This window comes from Rhinolophus hipposideros (genome assembly GCF_964194185.1).
Source record: "Rhinolophus hipposideros genome assembly, chromosome: 1".
Lineage (NCBI taxonomy): Eukaryota > Metazoa > Chordata > Mammalia > Chiroptera > Rhinolophidae > Rhinolophus > Rhinolophus hipposideros.
Genome location: NC_138047.1, coordinates 106,778,434 through 106,800,426, shown reverse-complemented (window position 1 = coordinate 106,800,426; position 21,993 = coordinate 106,778,434). Strand labels below are relative to the sequence as shown.

The 21,993-nt window shown below is 45.7% G+C and overlaps 1 protein-coding gene across 3 annotated transcripts in view; it reads left to right on the top strand.

Moving 5' to 3' along the window:
* The window catches only part of EVC2 (EvC ciliary complex subunit 2), a gene marked incomplete at its 5' end in the record, with an annotated part of 95,928 nt that overhangs the window by 21,981 nt on the left and 51,954 nt on the right, over positions 1-21,993 (top strand). For all 3 annotated transcript variants that reach the window (XM_081060873.1, XM_081060872.1, XM_081060874.1), the window contains 3 exons: positions 603-737; positions 4,433-4,572; positions 19,658-19,982. In XM_081060873.1, the coding sequence (XP_080916999.1) occupies positions 603-737; positions 4,433-4,572; positions 19,658-19,982 (600 nt within the window). The remainder of the gene's footprint in view (positions 1-602; positions 738-4,432; positions 4,573-19,657; positions 19,983-21,993) is intronic.

Sequence of the window (21,993 nt, the reverse complement as noted above, 5' to 3'; positions counted from 1 at the left end):
TAGCCAAAACAATCTTGAAAAAGAAGGTCTCACACTTCCTGATTTCAAACATACTACAAAGCTACCACAACCAAAACAGTGTGGTACGGACACAAGGACAGACAGACCAATGGGGTAGAATGGAAAGCCCAGGATGAGAACTCTCACGTGGAGAGTCAAATGATTTTCGACAAGGGTCCAAGACCATTCATTGGGGAAAGGAGAGTCATTTCAACAAACGGTGTTGGGGAAATTGGGCAGTCACGTGCAAAAGACTGAAGTCGGGCCCTTACTTTACAGCATGTACAAAAATTAACTCAAAATGGATCAAAGCCTTAAATGTAAGACCTAAAACTCTTAAAAGAAAACGGGAGAAGCTTCATGACATTGGATTTGGCAATGATTTTTTGGATATGACACCAAAAGCACAGGCAACAAGAGAAAAAACAGGTAAATTGGCCTCCGCTCAAGGGAACCAGCTACTGTAGTAGACGGAAGAGCAGGGTCCAAACCCAGGTAACTCTCACTCACTCCATCCTTATTGTGCTGGGAGTTCGTTATAACTCGACTTGAAAGTCGTAAAGTGTGACCACAGGCAAATCCTCTCTCTTTCATCCCCGTAGGTTCTACCCGACCACGGCCTTCATGCAGTGGGGTTCTTTGTGGCCTTCATCGTCTCCCTTGTGCTGACCTGGCTCACGCTGTTCTTCATGGTTCGATATCAGTGTTTGAAGGGAGGCCTGCTCAACAGACATCAGGTGGGTCTCTGTGCCTCTTCTTCTCAGAGAGTCGTTTGGTTGGTGGTAGATGTGAGGTGAAAGTCTGTCCTCCAATTCAATCTCGACCCTGGATCAACATGGACAAATGCTGACGGGATGTCCCGCCCACCTACAGAGACTCTGGTCTGATGTCTGGGCTGCCTCCCATTGTCAGTCATTTTTCAAAGCTCCCTGGATGATTCTAGGAAATGGTCAGGGTTAGGAACCGCTGCACTGTAGCTGAATAACTGAGCACCCCTCTGTGTGGCCAGCTTTATATCCTTGCCACACCCTAATTCAGGTTCTGTTCCACACTCCCTGCTGAAAAGTCTTTGCAGACTTACTTTGTCCTCAGGCGGAAGCCAGGACTCCTTCCCATGGCTTATAAAGCCCCAGTGGTCCTGCCCCTACCCACCTCTCCTGCCACTTTGTGCTTCACACTGCAGCAGGACAATCCCAATGATAAGCATTTCCCGACAGTGCCTAGCTCTCCACACTCTCCCTGGTGCTTCAATCCCCACTCCATTCTTCAATGAGCATAATTCTGACCTATCCTTTAATACTCAGCTCGGGCCTTGTCTCTCCTGGAAGTCCTCACTGGCCACTTCCCGGCCGAGTTAGGGGCTCCCTCTGAGTTCCCACACTAGCTCGGTAGGTCCCACTTAGGGCTCACCCTAATCTGTTGGGCCCCTCCGTGAACTCCTCAATCTCTCTTCCTGTCTTGGTCTGGGTCCCCCAGAAGCACATCCTGAGACCAAGATCCAAATGCAAGTAGTTTATTTGAGCAATGACCCCAGGAAATAATAGTAGGTGAGTGGGGAAGCGAGGCAGGATGGGAAGGCAGCCAATCAGGTGGGTACCTGGAGCTTCATCCTACTTGGAAACTCTGGGGACAGTGTAGACATAGCCTCAGGGTCATCCACCTGAGCAGAGAAGGAGCTGGGGTATTTATCCACCAAGTCCCATTGGTCATTGGTTGAGGACAAGGGAGTGAGGGGGTCAAGATGAAGGATAACATTTCCCTGGCATGGGCTCTGAGGACCCCCAAGAACCTTCAGGGAAGGAAGTGTCAGTATTGGCTGGTGGATTTCAGGGTGGTGGGCACTGAAGTGGCAAGGGTGAGGTGAGGGGAGACATGGGCAGAAAATGGATGGTGTCTGCAACAATCCACATCGCCTTGTATGGAGTCTGGCACTTAGAAGGCACTCAGTCGATGAGGCAAGGTAGGAACAAAGCCTCAGCCAATCAATGGATGGATGGACAGAGGAGGGACGGCAGATCATAAGGTAACATGAGCTCTGTGGGACCCGCTGCCAGAAGGCCCTGCTGGGAGTAAGCATTCTTCAGGGCCATGCAGGGCGGGAGCTGCTGTGTCTCCGCGGCACCCCGAGGTCCAGCAACCTGAAGGAACATCGAGCGTCTTTCTCCTTCTCTTTACACTTCCCCACACTCCGACTGCCCTCCTCAGCCTCCTTCAAGCAGCTTTCTGAATTCTGTCCTGTGTCCCCTCTCCGTCATTGATCTCAGGCATCTCTGCAATTCACACAACACGTTGCTTCAGAGGCCTCTCCCATCTATTTTGTTGAATTTTAATTTCTCTCCTGGTCTTCCAATCCATGTTTCCAATTACCAGTTACATCCCCCTAAAGATCTCTTAACAGCATCTCACATTCAAAAGCCTAAAACTGAACGCATAATTTGTCCACTTGACCTTGTTCTTTCTCCCTTATTCCCCACTCTTCAGTTAACAATATCATCCTCAATATATACCGTGTTTCCCTGAAAATAAGACCTAGCCAGACCATCACCTCTAATGCGTCTTTTGGAGCAAAAATTAATATAAGACCCGGTATTATATTATATTATATTATATTATATTATATTATATTATATTATATTATATTACATTATATTATACTATACCCAATCTTATAGTAAAATAACACTGGGTCTTAGAGTGAAATAAGACTGGGTCTTATATTAATTTTTGCTCTAAAAGACACATTAGAGCTGATTGTCTGGCTAGGTCTTATTTTCAGGGAAACACGGTATATAAATACCCCAGCTCCTTCTCTGCTCAGGTGGATGACCCTGAGGCTAGGTCTACACTGTTCCCAGAGTTTCTAGTGGATAAAGCCCTAGGTTCCCACAGTGGTGTCCTGACTGGCTGCCTTCGCATCCTGCCTCACTTCCCCGCCCGCTTACCATTATTTCCTGAGGGAATTTCCCAAATAAACTACTTGCATTTAGATCCTGGTCTCAGGTGGTGGTGATGGTGGAAACTGACACCCATGAAATTAAACAACTTGCTTCATGTGGCCAAACTCAGGCTGGGACCTGGCTTCTGGGGGCCCCCTCTCTCTGGAGGCTGGAAGTCTGTCCTAATGTTTATTTTGTTTCTGCTTCCTAGAGGAGAGACTTGTCATTTCACTGTGAAGTCAGCCCACAGTCTCCTTGGCAGGCAAAAGTGAGAAGGAAAATGGCCATCTAATTAGACATTCTACTTACTCTTCCAAAGCTGTGATCAGTCACAGAAGAACAAAACTCACCTTCACTGTAATGAAGGAGCAGGATTCTCTTCCTGTAGAATAAAGGCTGATCATTACAACTGTGGAGAGAAAAACAAAGAGTGAATTTAATTTAAGGTTGGAAGACCCTTGCAGGATTTTTTTTTCCTGCATCACAGAATGAACTCTGTCACATATCTCTTTATTTTTGCCGGCATGGTGGCAACCAGTGAGACAATGTGTTATAAAACAGAAGGCAGTGTTTGGTTTTAGATCGACTTAGGATCAAATACCTACCTGACTCTTTACGAGCTGCGTGAGCTTAGATAATGTTACTTCACCTCTATGAGCTTCAGTTTTCTTATATGTAAAGTGATGACAGCAACTCATATTGTTGTGACAGTTTCATGATATAATACATATGAGGCACAGGGTCAGGAATTCTTAAATGTTAGCTATAGTTATCACTCATTTCTGCAGAATTAATATTAGGGACAAAATAGATATGTCATCTATCCAGTCAGATAGATAACTGGGCTCAGTTATTGCTGATGTCACTTCCATCTTACAATTCTGTATTCTGATTAGAAACCAGCCAGATCCATGATGTTGAAGTCCATCTGCCAACTGTAATTTTCCTCTACATAATGATGGTGGTGGTGGTGGTGGTGGTGGTGGTGGTGGTGGTGGTGATGAAGGTGGAGATGATGGTGATGATGGTGGTGATGATGGTGATGATGGTGTTGATGGTGGCGATGATGGTAATAATGGTGGTGATGGTGATAATGGTGGTGATGATGGTGATGAAAGTGGTGATGATGGTGATGATGTTGATGGTTATGTTGATGGTGATGTTGATGGTGATGATGGTGATCGTGATGATGGTGATGATGGTGGTGATGGTGAAATATTTGTATAGGTCTTCACAGGTTGCAGTGGTCTTTCCACTCATTGCTTTGTTTTATCTACACATGTCTGTGCAGGGTTAATAGAATTTTGATCCCCCTTTTTTAATGAGAAAATAGAGGCTCAAGGAAGTGCAATGTCTTGCCTGAGTTTACCCTGCTCATGAATGGTGGGACCAGCCAGGTTCTCTGACAAGAGATCCCTGCCTTCCCTTATGACTTTTCCAGTATGTGACATTCGCAAGAAGGCCTACTCAATTGTTATCTCTGAAATTCTCCCAAGATTCAGCATCATGAGAGCAAGCTGGAACACTCCCATTTTACCTCAGCTGATGGTGTGAATGAGGATCTTGCTCTGAATGACCAAATGGTAGACATTCTGTCTTCAGAGGACCCCGGGAGCATGCTGCAAGCCTTAGAAGAGTAAGAATTCTAATTTGCATTATACTTTTATGGATGTGATCGATGTTTTAACTACAGTGGCATGAGAGTGAACACAAGATATTTCATTCATTCACGAATTCATTCATTCAATTATTCATTTGTCACCCAGTAGTCATAATCAAACAACTGCTATGCACTGAACACTATGCTTGGTATTTGGGGAAAGAGATGAATAAGACGTGGTTCGTGTTATGAGGCAATCGGACCTACTGGGGAAGACAAACATGTAAATGGAAGTGAGCATACAATTTCTATGAGCACCACGCTAAAGGGAAGATCAGAGCTAGCGGAGCCAGGGGAATTGGAAATGCTTCTCAGAGGAGGTGATATTTTAAGTAATTCTTGAAGCGTGGGTAGAAGCTTTCCAAGTGGATTAAGGGAGAAAAGTCTTTTCAGATGGAAGAAAGGGCAGATGCCTGGATGGGAAATAGCAAGAAACGTTGGTGAAGTGTAAGTAGCTTGGCACAATGGCTATGTGGATTGGGGTACTGAGTACATTAAAGTAGAGGAAGAGACAGCTGGAGAGAGAGGCCAGACCACGTGATGTGGTTGTTTGCCAAACTGAATCCAGTTCTTCTCAGTTATTTGACAACTACTTATAATGCACTGCCTAGTACAGTGGAACATAGAGCCAGACATGGTTCTACGGACATAACAAATACTAACTAGAATCCTCTCATGCCCTGTGAAGCAGGCATTGCTGTTTCTACCATCTCACAGATGAGGATTTGAGAGATTAGGGCGCTTACCCCAGGGCATGCTAGCAAGTGAGAAAGCCAGGCTTCACACCTAGGCCAGTGTGGCTCTAGGGTCCATACTCAGTCAGGAGGCGGCACTACCCACCTCTCTCCTGGCCCACAGAGGGGTCACAGTCTACTAGTTGACCATCCCTCAATCAGATTCTTTCCCACAGATACGTACAGATGACCTTTTATGTTTCTTTTTTTCCAAATTTCTAGTTGTCAGTTAATATTCTCAGTCTTACCTTTTATTTCCTCAAACATATTAAACATAATTAATTTAAAGCCTCTGACAACTTCATTATCTTTACCCCTGTCCTGTGCCTAATATCTATTGTTCCTTTTAGTTTGTGATTATATTTTCTTGTTTTCCTGGATACCTGGGTAGTTTTGGTTATGTGCTAGACACTGTATGTAAAAATTGAGAAGACAGTTATGGGCTGGGATAATGTAATCTTCCAGGCAATGAGGGGTGTAATTATGGATTACCTCAATCCATTCAAAGGTTGGAGTCATTCAAAGCAGGCCTCTAATTCCTTCAAGGGCTAATCTATTGATATACCTTTACTCCTAAGGTATCTGTGCCAACCAAAAGGCCAGGGGATTTTATTAGGGTATCTTCTCCTTAGAGTCTTTAGGCTCAAGTTTTCATCTCTCCAGTTCAACAAGTCTTGAAAATTCTGCTAAGTTTATCAGCCTCCAGGCCGAGTGGCCCCAAATGTGGACTGTCCTTTCCGAGCTTCCTCGTTCCCCAAGATCTTGACCTCATATTTCTTCACTGTCTTGTTAGCTCTCAGATGCTGTTGGACAGATTTTGTTTTTGTGCAGCTTCTCTAGCTGTTTCCAGTGGGATCGTTTATCCAAATTACCTAGACCATCCTCAGTGGGAACACCATCCTGAAGCCATCTCAGTGTAAATCATAGTCGAGGCGATGAACCAGACACTGTCGCTGCCATCAGAGGCAGCCTGTGGGGGAGAAAGGAATGTTGAAACAGAGGAGACTCGAAATAGCGTAGAGCAATAGGGCCATTGAGCACACTGTGTGTTAATGTGTGTTTTAGTGATGACTCTGGGTGCACATGGAGAATGACTTAGCGGGGACAGTCCAGGGAGCCTGTTGCAGGAGGAGAAGATGCGTGACTTAGGGTAGGGACTTGGGGAAGAAGGGGTTATGCAGGAGGAGCCCACAGAGCTTGGTAACTGATTGGTGTGCGACTGTGTATGTGTGTGGAGGGGGTGTAGTATAGATGTTGAAAGATAGGGTGTAATGATGAGCAGGGAAAAGGAGGAGCAGGGACACACGCTAGAACGGGGCTAATGCATTTATTTAGCAATATCCAATAGACAAAGACAAAGGCAATTAATAGAATGTGCTAATGACAGAAAGTAAAGGTGGTTAAGACTTAACTATATACATTGATAACAATGTCATGTCAAAGGAGTACACGTAAGTCTAAGAGATCCCAACACATGTTTACTATTGATCAAAAATCACTTGGCTAAATACACAAACAACATCATAAGGAGTATCCGAAAGCAGTCATAAGCTCTGTAGGATAGTAACTATTACAGTAGACACCACAAGCTCACCAAACTGGGGGAGAACAGCACTGGAAAAGGCACAAATCAAAACCTTGCCAGGTCTGTAGCTGAGAGAAACTCAGGCGTCTCCCTCACCGCTGCTTACAAGTTCCCAAGAATGTTGGTCTTGTGGTCTTTGTTGTTGTTAGAAGTCAAGGCGTCTTCTGATTCTATAAGCTGCAAGCTGCGTATAAGTTTCCAAGGTGTTAACAATCTGAAGAATGTTGCTGTTGTTGTCGTTGTTGTTGTTAGAAGTTAGGACGTCTTCTGATATTGTAACCGCAAGCTGCACACAAGTTTTCTAGACACTAGCAAGTTCTCAAGAAGGCTAACCTGGGGAACAACACTGGGGAGGCCGGAACCAGCCAGATCTCCCCAGGTTCGCGGCTGGAAGTCAGGACATCCCCTGGTGTTGTAAGCTGCGTGTTGCTGGAAGTCTTCAAAATGTTAGAATCACCAATGACAAATGAGCAAATAACGAAATAATAGTAATTACTCTGCCACCTGAGCTCTGCCTTATATATTTTCTCAGATGTACCTTAGAGCCAAGTTTCTTGTTCCCGCCTCCCCCTCCGGGAATGGCCAGTTCCGGGAGGGTCCAGCAGTTACTGGTGTGAATGCTGTCCCTCCGGCTGAAGGGCCAATTCATCTGGATAAGCCACATGTACTGTTCTAGTTTGGGGCGTTCAGCCCAAGGTCTTCCAAAGCCTGGCAACGTGCCTGTCACGCCGTCCTGATAGAACTTAGCTACTTTACTTCATCTGCTGATGTGGGCGAAACAGTCAGAACAAAGAGGGAATTCTCTCAACCTCTGATCGAGAATTTCTTTAACCCTAAGCTAACCATCACCTCACAGCACAGACAGGACAGCAAACATCATCTCACATCTCCCCTACTCGGGAGAATGAGACCAAACGGAAAACCTCATCTCATGTCTCCCCTGCTCAGGAGAATGAGACCAAAAGGGGACAGAAAAGCAACCTCATCCCATATCCCCCCTGCTCTGGACAATGAGACCAAGAAAGCAACATCTTCTCATGTCTCCCCTACTCGGGAGAATGAGACCAAAGGGGGAATTTACTCAATCCCTGATCACAGCACAGAAATCACCTCAAATGCAGGAACAGATAAAAGCTAATAGACAGAAGCTCACACCAACCCATGAAGGCAACTTTTCCTCAACATCTACCCTACATAGGGGAAAATCTCAGATGATTCCCCAGGGCTCTGGGTTTCGCTGGTTATCGATGGATTGATTGATTGATTGATTGAGTGGGAAGGGAGAGAGCATCTAAGCGTTCCAGCTTCTCAGTAGAACCAGAGGCTGCAGAAATGTCCAGATAGAGGAAGAGTGAGAGGGGTCCACCTTCATGAGAGCATTTGGTGCTGAATCTGGGGCAGAGATCTTTGGAAGATCATGCCAAATGCACCACCCAAACAGATTGGATTCTCGTTACTTATAGCAGAGCGTTATTTTTACTTTCTTTGCTTTCTTGTTATGCTGATGTAACAGGGCCACTTGGGAATCCCTTAAACTGGATTCCCTTACAGCAAACTTTTTCTGATTCGAGATTCCAGATGCACAGCTTCACGTGTTCACTTCTCCCCCGGGAGTAATTTCTGTGGATTTGGAGGGCTGAGATGCTGAGGAGCTCTAGCACCTTATATTTTTACAGAATACCTTGTATTTCTGTAGCAGTTAAAAATACACGGCCTCTTCTCCACCCCTTAGTTAATTTCGTCCTCATGCTAGGCTCTTGGGTAGGGCATCTTATTTTCAGGATTTGACACTTAAAGAATCTGATGCTTGGCTAAGGTGAAGAGGTTTACCCGTAGTCACACGTCTAGTAAGTGACAGGACTTGAGCTTTCCCAGTATTTAATCTCAAGCACATTATGTTTCACAAATATTCTCTGAGTCTTGGTTTTGTCATCTCTCCACTGGGGAAACTGAAAACTACCTTCTTGAGATACCATAAAGTTCAATGCGTTTTTACTCCTGTGTTGCCTCTGAGCCTGGTCGGCTTTACAGGGGAATGAACAGATACAAAAGAGAAGCTTCTGAGACGACCAGCACCTCTTTGAGTCTTTCTCAAGGGCATTCATTGTAGGCAGCAACTGAAACTGAGACCTGGGGAGTGAAGTGTGGTCCCTGTGCCCCTGGAACTTGGGACTGGCGTCCGCTCATGTCTAGAAAGGGACCCAAGATAGTACCAGACACAGAGCACTGCCTCTTCTATCGGGGCGTCTCCCACTGGCCCGAGAGGAAAGTTCTCGTGTCTGACTCAGAGCACTTGGCAAGCTGACTGGGTATTCTAAGCCGAGAGGGACCTGCATCCAGCTTGCATGGGTGCTCCTTCCTGGCTGAGGGCCCACTTGCGGGCCAGGCCTTTCACTTCCTAAGGGCAGGGCTGACCTCGCACCCAGCTGTGAGCTGGGCCGCGTTCATCCATTTGAGGGTGCCAGGGTGTTGTGGCTTGGCTGAGTTTTGTGCAGCCATTCGGATATGATCCTTCCTTTTAGTTTACTTCCCGAATCAGCCTGCCAAGGGTGACAAATTAAAATTTGCCACACGGTCCAAGAGGGAGGAGGGGGGGAAGCGGATAGTGGGGAAGAAGGGAGTCATTCCTTGCAGAGACTCATGAATGTCTCGTATTATATTAAGTGGCATGAGCATGTGATTTTCAAGGTGTTCCTAGCTCAAAGTCAGTTTCCTTCCAAACCATGAAAGTGCTGCATCGAGTGAAAGGATTGGTTTGTGTCCTCAGCACCTAGATGCTTAATTTGCAAGAAGACTGTATTCTGTAGTTCTGACCAGAGTAGTTAATGCTTTAAAAAAGAAAGTGTTCCTTCTCCTGTCTTTGTTTTTCTTGTAAATCACTTAGTTGCTCTGGAATTTTATTTTGATTTCTCCTTGGGAGCCCATTCTGTTTTGCCTGAAGAGTGTTTCACATGGATTATCAAGCATGACCTGATAGGGCCTGACTTGTCTTCCTTCCCCTGCCTCTCCCAGCTTCCCCTGCCCTCTGCATCCCCACATTTATTCAACGCCAATTCTGCTTCAGACATGCTGGCTGGATGCTCGTTTAGGGACATGGAGATGTATTTTTTTTAATCATAGCATTGTTGATTACTTTTCCGCATTCCATCTGGACTTATGGTCAAGCTTAGGAGCTCCCAGAAAGAACATGTCACTCTGAAGGTCAGGGACTTAGTAGGCATGGAAATCTGTAATAGTCTCCTCACTAAATCATTTACCCCATTTATAATTCTTACAGGAGGGTTCTCTGGGACTCTAAGTATGCCATTTAGGTGACTTGACTGCCATCTCATTTCCCCCCTTCTTTCGCCCCCTGCCCACTCCGGTTCAAGCCGTTGTTTCCCAGTCTAGTTGTGTAGGACACAGCTCCCTGGCCCGTGCTAGTATTAGGAGCCTTGCGCTCCTCTCGGCTAAGGCAGTAGGTCGCTGGTCGTTGGTTGGTTGCTCACCGCAGCCCACGGCCGCTCACCACAGCTCATGGCAACCTCCAGCTGCTCACAGCAGCCCAGCTCTAGGGAGAGCTGTTGTTCACAATCTTAGCTGTAGAGGGCGCAGCTCCCTGGCCCATGTGGGAATCGAACCACCGACCTCTGCATTAGGAGCACGGCGCTCCAACCACCTGAGCCACCTGGCTGGCCAACCATCTCATTTCTAAGACCCATCAGAGCTATTACTTTGCTCTGTCTTGAGGATTATTTATTTGTTTGTTTGTTTGTTTATTTATGTATCTATTTACTTTAAACTTCTATTTATTTAAGTATATTTTTCCAGGACCCATCAGATCCAAGTCAAGTAGTTCAATCTAGTTGTGAAAGGCGCAGCTCACAGTGGCCCATGTGGGGATCGAACTGGCAACCTTGTTGTTAAGAGCACCACGCTCTAACCAACTGAGCTAACCGGCCGTCCCTTGAGGAATTTTTAAAAAATTATTATTGTTAGTTTCAGGTGTACAAAACACTGTAATAGTTAGACATGTATACCCCTCACAAAGAGATAACCCCAGAAACGGTGGTACATTTACATAATGGAGTATTACTCGGCTATAAAGAAGAATGAAATATTACCATTTGCAACGATATGGATGGACCTAGAGAACATTATGCTAAGTGAAATAAATCAGTCGAGGATTAATTTTTGACAAAGAGCATTTCCTTCTTTTGCTTGGTCCTTTCTCTTTTACGCTATTTATTCAGTCTGCCTCTTACAGAAGGACTTGAGGAAGGGATGTTTCCTTTGATGATTTTATCAGGCTCCTTGACTTTTGCCACATTGGAGATGGCTTAGCCCCAGGCGTGTTGGGACAGGAGGAACTGAGTGTGACTGGCTGGTCCCGGCAGCTTCTAGAGAGAGGTTGGAGTGCCTGCTGTGTTTTATTATAGCTTCGGCCCTGCCTTGCTCGGCCCTGACCACTGCTAAGCAACTCTTGGCTGTGATCTTATTTAATTCTCACAGCACCTCTCACAAGGAAGCTGATGTTGGGAAAGGTTTATTGCTTTTGCCTAAGGTCACACAAGTGGTAATGGATTTGGGCCGGGGCCTGAGTGCTTTCAAATCCACTCTTCTATTGACAGACATAACATCTTTTAAAAGACTGAGCTTAGAGTTTTCCAGAGAGGCAAAGAAAAAGAAGAGAAGAAAGAAATTCCAGGCCTGTGATTATTTCCTCTGTTATTAGAAGGAGGCTTATTGCTGTGTTTTGATGCTACTACCGTCTCCTTCTAAACGGCCTCAAAATTGTTCTGTACGAAGGAGATGTTCAGTGAGTATTGGCTGAATAGAGGCTTTTAAAAACGCTTATTGAGTAGTTTTTTATGTGTCAACTGGACGATGTGTTTCTTAGAACCACTGACCTTTTTATGCTGCAGGAACACTCCCAGACATGTGATTTTGGTCCCTCATCGCTAAAACCCTGGAGCCCAGCAAAATTAAGCCACTTGCCCGTTTCTTTTGTTTGTTCTGTCTTTTATTGGGTTCTTTGTTCATGGGTGCAGCCATTTTGAACAATTAGCGAGTGGGTTGGTTGTGTCAGCAGATCCGTGCCCAGGGCGCCTTCTGCACCCTGCACTGTGGCCCGGCCTGGCTGGGTGCTGCCAATAGTCTTGGCTTGGTCCTCATGGACTTACACGCACAAAATCCAAGTGCACGTACTAATGACTCCGCAGGTCCTCACTGCGCCAAGGGCTCCACAGGAACCAGGTGCTCTATTAAAGGACGGCAGGGGCCTGCTTTACTTGGGGATTCGGGGAGGCGCCTCCAAGGGAGTGTCACTAAGTTGAGGACTGAGTGACAAACACTTGTAGGGGGCAGCATGTGCAGAGCTCAGGGGATGGGCATTTGATGATCAAAAAATGGGCGAAGCAAGGGTAGCAGGAGCATGGGAGGTGGGATGGGGGGGTCACGTGCAGCCCTTGCAGGGCATTACCTGGAGCGTCTCCACCTTCACCCTGGATCCGAAAACTCTGATTTTCTTCATGTCACACGACGCTATTGGGAGCCACCTTGTTTGTTTGTCTTTTTTTTGTCACATCGTTCTATTCTGCCTTCCCCATCTAGGCAGTTAGTTCACGAGGGCAGGGACTGTCTCGTTCACTGATTATCCACAATGCTTCAGGCAGTTCCTGGCACACAGTAGGTGCTTGTGGGGTTGGTGTCACCCCAATGATATGCTTGATGGACAGTTGCAGTGGATAAAACAAGAGGCTATCTGGGGACTTTGGTAGCAAGGATTACATGACGGTGCATGCACCGTCCCTGGGACCAGGAGACAGCACAGCCTGTTTGCAGATGTGCTGTGGCCTCACAGGGCGCCCAGAGTTCCCCCATGACGTCTGTGGCTACGTCTGGGATACCCTTGCAGAGTGATGTACTACCGGGAATCGGGAGCTCCCTGTGCCACTGCGACCTGTCTGTCTGAGGGGGCTGCACACTCGCCCCTCACTCGGGGCCAGAGTGAAGGCCAGCGTCCCAGGACCTAGGTCTGCCTGACTATCCTCCAGGCTCCATATGTATCTGTGGAACTGAGGAATGAATGAGGGATGGCCAGCAGGACCTGCTGATGGAATGGGAGTGGGGTTTAAGGGAAAAACACCCATCAAGGATGATGCCTACATTTTAGGGTAAGCAACAGGGTGAACGTGCTGCTATAAGGCCAGACAATTAAGTTCACGAACTCATCCTAGAAAAGTGCTACATCCCTCAGTGCTGAATATCACTATGCTCACCTTCGAAGGACTCCCCTTGGGAAGCTCTGCTCCCACGCCAACGCCTAGTCCACCCTTCAAAGCAAGTTTGGAACTCTTTTTCTGGAATGGCCATCAGAGCTGTCATCCTATTACCCTTGATGTCCTGAATGTCATCAAAATGTCTTCCTTTCAATATTTCCTTTATCTTCGAGTAAAGAAATAAGTTATTGGGGGCCAGATCAGGTGAGTAGGGTGGGTGTTCCAATACAGTTATTTGTTCACTGGCTAAAAACTCCCTCACAGACAGTGCCGTGTGAGCTGGTGCATTGTCGTGATGCAAGAGCCAGGAATTGTTGGCGAAAAGTTCAGGTCGTCTAACTTTTTCACGCAGCCTTTTCAGCACTTCCAAATAGTAAACTTGGTTAACTGTTTGTCCAGTTGGTGCAAATTCATAATGAATAATTCCTGTGACATCAGAAAAAGGTGAGCAACATTGTTGCAACAAGTTCACAAACTTAACTGTCCGACCTCATATTTCCTGCAATGAGAGAGGGGAAGATTGAGGTTTAAGAAAAAATCCGAGTTATTTTTGGTCTTGGCAACTTACAGATGCCTTTGAGACCCTGGGATGGAGATGTCAGAGGACAGTCACCAGTGTAAGTCTATTCTCAGGCGAAAGTTCTGGGCTGGAGATGATAAGTAAAGACGGGGATTGATGAAGGAACCTATGGAGAGAAGACAGAGACAGAAGGCATATCAGGGCAGTGCCATAAGGAATTCTAGTATTCACAGGTCAGAGGAACCCAGGAGAATGCGGAAGTCAGGAAAACCAAGAGAAATGGGGTCCAAGAAGAGGGGGTGTCCAACCGTGTCTAATATTCCTTGAGTTCAATCAAGTGAGGACTAGGACTTGTCTTGTTTTTTCACTACCGGGATGTCATTGATGAGCAGAGCAGGTTTGGGGAAGAGGCTGCGGCTGAAAGCCAGCACAGGAGAATGGGACACTATGAATGGACAGCTCTTTCAAGGTGCTCGGCTGTGAAAGGAGCAGAGAAGTGGAGCCACAGTCACCCACCATACAGATGTCACACGTTTCTAAGTCATTCCTAGGCTTCTGGGAGGATCCCTGTCAGAGTTCACCTAGAGCACCAAATGGCCACCACAAGCCGTCCTGCTGCAGGCATCCCGCTGAGGTGGGAAGCAGCCCTGGCCTCCCTCCTGTGCCTTGCCGCTGGCTTTCCTGCCAGGTGGTGGATTCATGCCAGGACCTGACAAACCCAAGCGGGATTCTTATGGGGGACATAATGGGCCTGCTGCAGAGCAGAGCAGCGGTAACACCTCTGGTTTCCATGGCAACCCTCACTGTCATCTTCCCAGCGGAGTGAGGGTTTCTTGGAGGAGTTCTGTGTCCAAAAATGCCTTCCTTCTCTCCCGGAGTGTTTACCGAGTCCCCGCTGAGTGCCTGGCGCTATCCTAGGTGCTGGGGAGGAAGCTGAGAAATGCAAGGATCCCTAATATACCGACTGCCTACGGGGAGAAACAACTCACAGCCACGTACATACAGGGCAGGAAGACAGTGCAAACTGGGGTAATCATCGAACGGAAGCCCCTGCCTGGGCACCTCGCATAGCGTGCTTGTGGTTTACACCCGGTCCATTTAACCTTTGCAGGGTGTGATGGGTGTTCTGTTGGACTTAGCAACTCCCCTTCCCACACTCCTGTTCTAGACCATGAGGTTCATGCGTCCTCTTAGGGCTTCCTTAGAAATAAAAGGAATGATCTCAACTGTTGGGAGTGTCCGAGGGGCTCAGTAAAAAGCTCCCGTCTTCCCTGACCTTGAGTTCTGAACCAGTTGGGGGAGAAGACATATACCAGGCGTGTTTTCCAACCTGGCCCCCAAAACACAATCACCCCTCACTTAAACAGCTAGGTTTGGAGGATGTGGCTTTTATCCGCAGGCATAACTGGCCCCACAGTGAGACACTGTAGGCCTCCCCATAAAACTGGCTGGGACTGCAGCTGCTCGTGCTGGGTACCAACCCCCAGCCCCCTTCAGTTCCACGTCCAGAACTCCCCCACGTGAAGGGGCCATGAGGAGGTGGGAGGGGGCACATGGCCCCTCCCCTGCCCTGCCCATGTAGATCAGTGGTGCTGGGAACCTCGTCTGGGGCTCCTCTTGCCGGGAGAGATTTGCAGGCTGGAGGGTCTGCATGTGGTCAGTCACCAGGGAAGCTGACGAGGACAGTAGTGGCTTAGGCACAGGCATGAGCTTCAGGGCCATCAGCGGATCAAGCCTGCTGGTGTGTGGCTGGATGAGAAGCTGTGAATGGTAGGATGGAGACGCAAGTGGGCCAGGCTGTCGGGGGCTGGCCTGCTGGGCGTGGGCTTTGGGCTTTGATCTGGACTGGCAGCCGTTGAGGCTGGTGAGATCAGAACTGTGCTTGTGTCCCCTCCACTTCAATTTCAGTGGGAACCTTAAGCTCCTTTCTTTGGCAGCAGGTATCAATTTGGCATCGTGAGGCTTACCCAGGGATGTAGTTCAGATTTCTTCACTTCCACAAAAACCTTTGCTTTGCTGTTTTTCTCTATTTTTTCACTAACACATGAAAATATGCAAGACGTCCAAGCTGACACTCACGTGCACAGATCTCTTTGGGGGCACATTCTTTCCTGGTCTCTGGTCTGAGCGAGAGGACGTAAGCCTGAGATCCCTGAGTTGTCATGGGCATTTCGGTGCTGGGGAAAGTCCACTGTCCCATCGTTCTATTGTCAGCAAAGATGCCGATGGCAGTGGTGACCACAGTGTGCATTTCAGCCCTGTTGGCCCTCGCTCCTGCATTTGCTCGACTGTTTCCTCATCCAGCCAGTGTTCCCCGAGTACTTTCTCTCCAGGGCCGTTTGCCAGGCACTGCGGTGCGGAGAAGTAATTATTTTCTGAGCCTATAGCACATTGTTTCGTTCACTGGGTATTTAACCGGACACACTTGACCTTCGGGCTTCTCCTGTGCTTCTTTCTCGCTCTGTAGCCTGGGAAACACTCTACACACACACGTTCTGTAAGTACTAGCTGAGAAATGAAAGACAGAAATGAATGAGCTGTTGTGTAAACTAGATCGATTGGATTGTGTCTGAAGGACACGGAGCCATTTTTGTTTAAGGTGGTCAATTCGGGGCATCAGAAAGAATAATGGCAGCAGTTGATTGAAACCCACCAACTATGTAAATCTATGTAAATCTATGTAAAACTATGTAAATCTACAGTTTCATAGTGATGCTATGCAGAGACAGGGGTCCTTCCTAGGGTCAGCTAAACACTGACCTTAACTACGCAAAAGGCTCAAGGCTGGGCACACACCGTGCCACGAGGACGGGTGTCCTTGCCACACAGCCATCCCAGAGGGTTTTCCTCCCCGGATGACACAGTTTGGGGGCAAGGATGTGCAGCCCACGTCAGGCAGGTGAGGGAGCCTTTCTGGCTTAAACGTTTCATATTCCACAGGTGCCAGTATCTTTTGTACCAATTCGTAGGTGTGGCTTCCAGGGTCCCCACAAGGGACACGCCCAATTTCAAGTGTCATCTTACTCAGGGGAGGTGAAAGTATGGCTTCCCTGTGGGGAATCTATGGCTCATTGACAGATCCCCCCACCCAGATGTAATTTACCAATCAGGCACCACTTTTTACCGTAAGCCATGTGGTATATATAACATACTTGATGTTTTCCCCTTTATGAGGTTTCAGGTAGCAGTTAGCCAAAGTTCAGATTCTCGGGTAGTTGAGAAAAGTTGTATTAACCCTTTTCCCTCGTACTAAAACAAAGTAAGCAAGTAAAGAAACAGAGCCAAACTCATTTGTCACCATTGGAGTACCATGACACCAACTCTTTAATTAGCAAAAAATCTAACATCTATCCTATTTCTGAGCTTTATGTCAGAGCAATTGAATTGTTGAGGAAAGTTCCTTTTGAAGAATCCCCACTTTAAAAATGCAGAAAATTAGAAAATGCTCCTTTTCTAACTCCTAGTGAAATCATGGGTCTAGGTAACAATTAGAAATGGATGCTAAAGCCAGTGGGTGAGAGGTTGATAGGAAACTTTATAATATGGGGTCGTGCTGGCACCACTTGGACCCATTTACCCACGATTGGATCCCTTAGGAAGCACATGGTACCACTTAGGGCATTTTAGAAAACAAATCGAATCTGACTCTGATGAAGACCTTAGATCTAACTGGTAGTATAGGAGAAATCTGGGGGCCACAGGGACAGTGACACCCCAAAACAATCAACCAAATCCTGAATGTGAACATTCTGCAGGATTAATGAGCTGGTTTCCCCAACAAATCAATGTCATAGAAGAAAGATGAGAGGGCGGAATGCTGTCGAACAAAGTGGGCTGAACTGACATTGTGGTGTTTTATTTGCGTCTTGAATTAAACTTTCAACTGTAAAAATCATTTTGGGAAATTTGAGATAGTTTGAATAATGACTGATTAATTATTGGAATTGTTAATGTTTTAAATATGATATATAATATGATAATGTCATCAAGGTTAGGTAAAACATACATATAAATGTATACACATATATAGATAAACATATATCCTTGACCGTTGTATACAGAGGGCGCCAATAAAATGTATACACATTTTAAGAAAGGAAAATGGTATTAAAATTGTAATACTCAACGTATACCGATAACAAAAGATGAATACAAGTCACCTTGTCTTCTGCAGTGACAAGAGGTGCTCAAAGGGGTTCCCATCAGCGTCCAGACACTTCTGATGATGGCAAACTACTGCTTGAGCAACAGTGACCAAAGTGTCCACTTGAGTACATTTTTTTGGCTCCCCGGTGTATGTATGTTGGTGTGTGTGTATATATATGTATATATATTATATATCCTTGACAGTTAAAGATGCACACTGAGGAATTTTACAGGTAAAATGAAAACTCTGGAATTTGCTTTAAAATCTTCAAGCAAACATTGAAGGGAGTCGCTAGAACAAGCTTGGTAAATATTGACAGTTTTTGAAGTCAGGTAATGATTACATTGGGAGTCATACTATTCTATCTCCTTTTACATGCCGGCAGATTTCTATCATGAAATTTTCTTAAGATCCTTGTAGTTTTACAATCAGATGTCATTTTTTTCATGTCAAATTCTCAAAGATTGTTAAACATGGTAGAGGGAGGGGTGAGATAAAAACCCTACTGCGTTGCTGAGGGAATTTTTCTGGGTAGCGGTTTGACAGGGTGTTGTTCTAGGAGGCTTTAAAAGATTGCTGGCATTTGACGCATTGAGTCCCCTTGTGGGAAGCATCTGGGGAAACCACTGTGAATATCAAAAACCCTATTGACAAACGTCAAGGTTGTTTTGCAGTTTGAATTATGCAAGTAATCCAAGTGTGCAACACTAGAAAAATTGTTAAGTGAATCATGGTACATCACATGAGGAAATATTTTGCAAACGTCATAAAGGAAACTTTTACAGTTTTTAAACACTGCTGGAAGATGCCTATTACAATGTTAATTGAAAAGAAAAAAAGGACAGAATTGTACTTGTATCTGTAAATAGTGTACATCTATGGAAAAAATATGCATAGAGAAAAAAACTGGAAGCAAATCCAACAGAATGCCTGTCTGGGTCTGATTGAGTGATTCAACAGTGAATGAAGTCTTTTTCTATTTGTCCTCATTTTCCAGATTTTCTATCATGAAGATAAATATTTCCCTATGTATCTTTCTGTAGCTTTATAGAGACTTAATTAACATACCATAAAACTCACTTACATTAAGAGTACAATCTGTTGTATTCCTGTAAGCAAAATGGTCATGCAACCATCATCACAATTAAGACTTACAACCTGTGACCCTGTGAGTATCTCTTAAATATTTCTCGAGTAGACTTCATTTTTAGAGCAGTTTTAGACTTACAGAAAAATTAAGTACAGAGACTTCCCACGTACCCTGTACCCAGCTTCCCCTATTAACACTTTACATTAATTGTTACAATTAATGAACCAATATTTATACATTGTGATTAAGTAAAGTCCATACTTTATTCAGATTTCCTTAGTTTTTATCTAATATCCTTTTTCTGTTTCAGGATCCCATCCAGGGTACCGCATGACATTTAGCTGTCATATCCATAAATTAATTTTTAATTAAAAAGTATTAAAATAAACTTTATTTTAAAATCCTCCTAATATAGTAACTGTCCATTTTTCCCTCGGTCCCCTTGTTGTTGACTAAAACCATGTCTTATATTAGTTATATTCCTTATTGTTCCCAGCATGGTACCCTGCAAATTTACTAACTAGGATTCTGCTACTTAGTCCCTGGCCCTCAGTAACTGGATGGAACAGAAAGGAGGGAGGGATGGGAGGGAAGGGAGGGAAGGAGGGAAAAGGAAGAAAGAAATGCCTTACCTACAAATAATTTGAAACCTCAGAACTTTGAGGGACCTTTGGTTTCTGTTGTGAGTTTATGTAATGGAATTCTCTCAACCTTTGTGTTGCCAGGTTGGAGATTGCGACCCTGAATCGGGCAGACTCAGACCTAGAGGCTTGTCGAACCCAAATCAGCAAAGATATCATTGCCCTCCTGCTGAGGAATCTGACCAGCAGTGGCCACCTCTCCCCTCAAGTAGAGAGGAAGATGGGTGCTGTTTTCAAAAAGCAGTTTCTATTGCTAGAGAAAGAAATACAAGAGGAGTATGATCGGAAGATGGTGGCATTGACGGCTGAATGCGACCTGGAAACAAGAAAGAAGACAGAAAACCAGTACCAGAGGGAGATGGCGGCGATGGAGGAAGCAGAAGAGCTGCTGAAACGTGTTAGTGAGAGGGTAAGGTGGCTCCAAATGGAAGGCTGTCACTTGCCTCTCTGTTTTCTCTTGGAGGTTCATCATTTATTCATCCAGCCAGCCAGCCAGCCATCCATCCATCCATCCATCCATCCACCTGCCTTTCTACACATCCATCCATCTACCCACTTATCTATTTATCCACCTGCCACCCATACACCCATCTATCAACCCCACCTACCACTCTTCCAGCCACCTCTCCATCTACACATCTGTCCATTCACCTCCATCCATCCTGCCATCTATCCATCCAGAATTCATTTAGAAAGCATTTATTAATCCCTTACTGTCTCTCTAGGCAGTGGAGGTTCAGAGAAAAACGAGATGTGGTTTTGCATTCAAGAAGTTCAGAATCTAACGAAGGATCGTCACATGTAAAGAATGTGACATCGTTCCACTACGTTATAGTAAAGCTGTATTCACGGTGCCATGAGAGGTCATGGGGAGAGTAGAACGGCTTCATTCATGGCAAGGTGCATCCACAGAGAGCGTGGCTCAGGGAGGTCGTGATGTCCGCGTGCAGTGTGACCCTCTGGAAGGTAGTCGCTAGATCCCGGTTCTGAGTCAGACAGACCTGGACTAACATTCTAGTACATTCCAGCTCTGCTCCTTAAGGACTTAGCCTCTCGTCTGTGAAAGGAGGCTAATGGCGCCCCCTTCTCAGGGTGTCTGGGAGGAGTAATGCAGGAAGAGCCACTGCACAGCCCTCACTTCTGAGGCTGGTCCCTCAGCCTTCCCAGGCCTGGCCTCTGTTGATCTGAGATCAACTCTTATTTTTCTAAGATGGTTTCAGTTGGTGCCTTGAAAGGAATCACGCCACAGTTCTTTCCTGAGTGTACCAAATTAAGCCTGTTTTTATCTTCCTCTGTAAAAAGATGGCTGTTCAATCTGTGTGACTTTAGCCCACATATCCTGTTCTGAAAATCTGTCATCCTAGGGAGGTCAGTACCTACTTAGGAACGACCTTCTCATCTCCCAGTGTCCATTCCTCAGACTGTCTCCCGTCTACAGAATTCCCCTGGAAGTGAATAACCAGTTCTTGGGTTGACAGCAGGTGGTCTCACTGGGCAGTAAAGGAAAGAGGCAGAATCATCCTGCCTCGCCCCTACCTGCGTCCTATACCTGGAGTCCCCTGTCCTTAACATGCATCATATGTTATGGTGTGGCTTGTTTTCTGTTTTCCTCCTATAAGAATTTCCTGTGGCTGCTGAAACAAATTACCACAGGCCTAATGGTTTAAAACAGCAGAAATTGGTTCTCTCACACTCCCGGAGGCCAGGAGTCCAAAATCAAGGAATCACCTGGGCATGCCCCCTCTGCAGGCTCCAGAGGACGGTCCTTCCTGCCTCTTCCAGCCTCTGGTGGCCCCAGGTGTTCTGTGGCTTGTGGCCCAGTCATTTTAGTCTTGACCTTCAGCTTCACATGGCCTTCTCTCCTGGGAATCTGTCATCCCTGTCTCTTCTAAGGACACTTTTTTTTTAATTAAAGTTTATTGGGGTGACAATTGTTAGTAAAGTTACATAGATTTCAGGGGTACAGTTCTGTAATACATTCTCTCTATCTCACATTGTGTGTTCACCACCCAGAGTCAGTTCTCATTTCATCACCATATATTACACCCCGTTTACCCTCTTCTATAACACCCTCCCCCCTTACCCTCTAGTAACCCCTAAACTGTTGTCTGTGTCTATGAGTTTTGTTTCTTTATTTGTTTGTCTTGTTCTTTTGTTGTTTTCAGTTTTATATACTACATATCAGTGAAATCATATGGTTCTCTACGGTTTCTGTCTGACTTACTTCGATTAGCATTATAATCTCAAGATCCATCCATGTTGTCACACGCGGTACTATTTCATCTTTTCTTACAGCCAAATAGTATTCCATTGTGTATATATACCACAACTTCTTTATCCATTCATCTATCGAAGGGCATTTTGGTTGTTTCCATGTCTTGGCCACCGTAAATAAAGCTGCAATGAACATTGGAGCACAC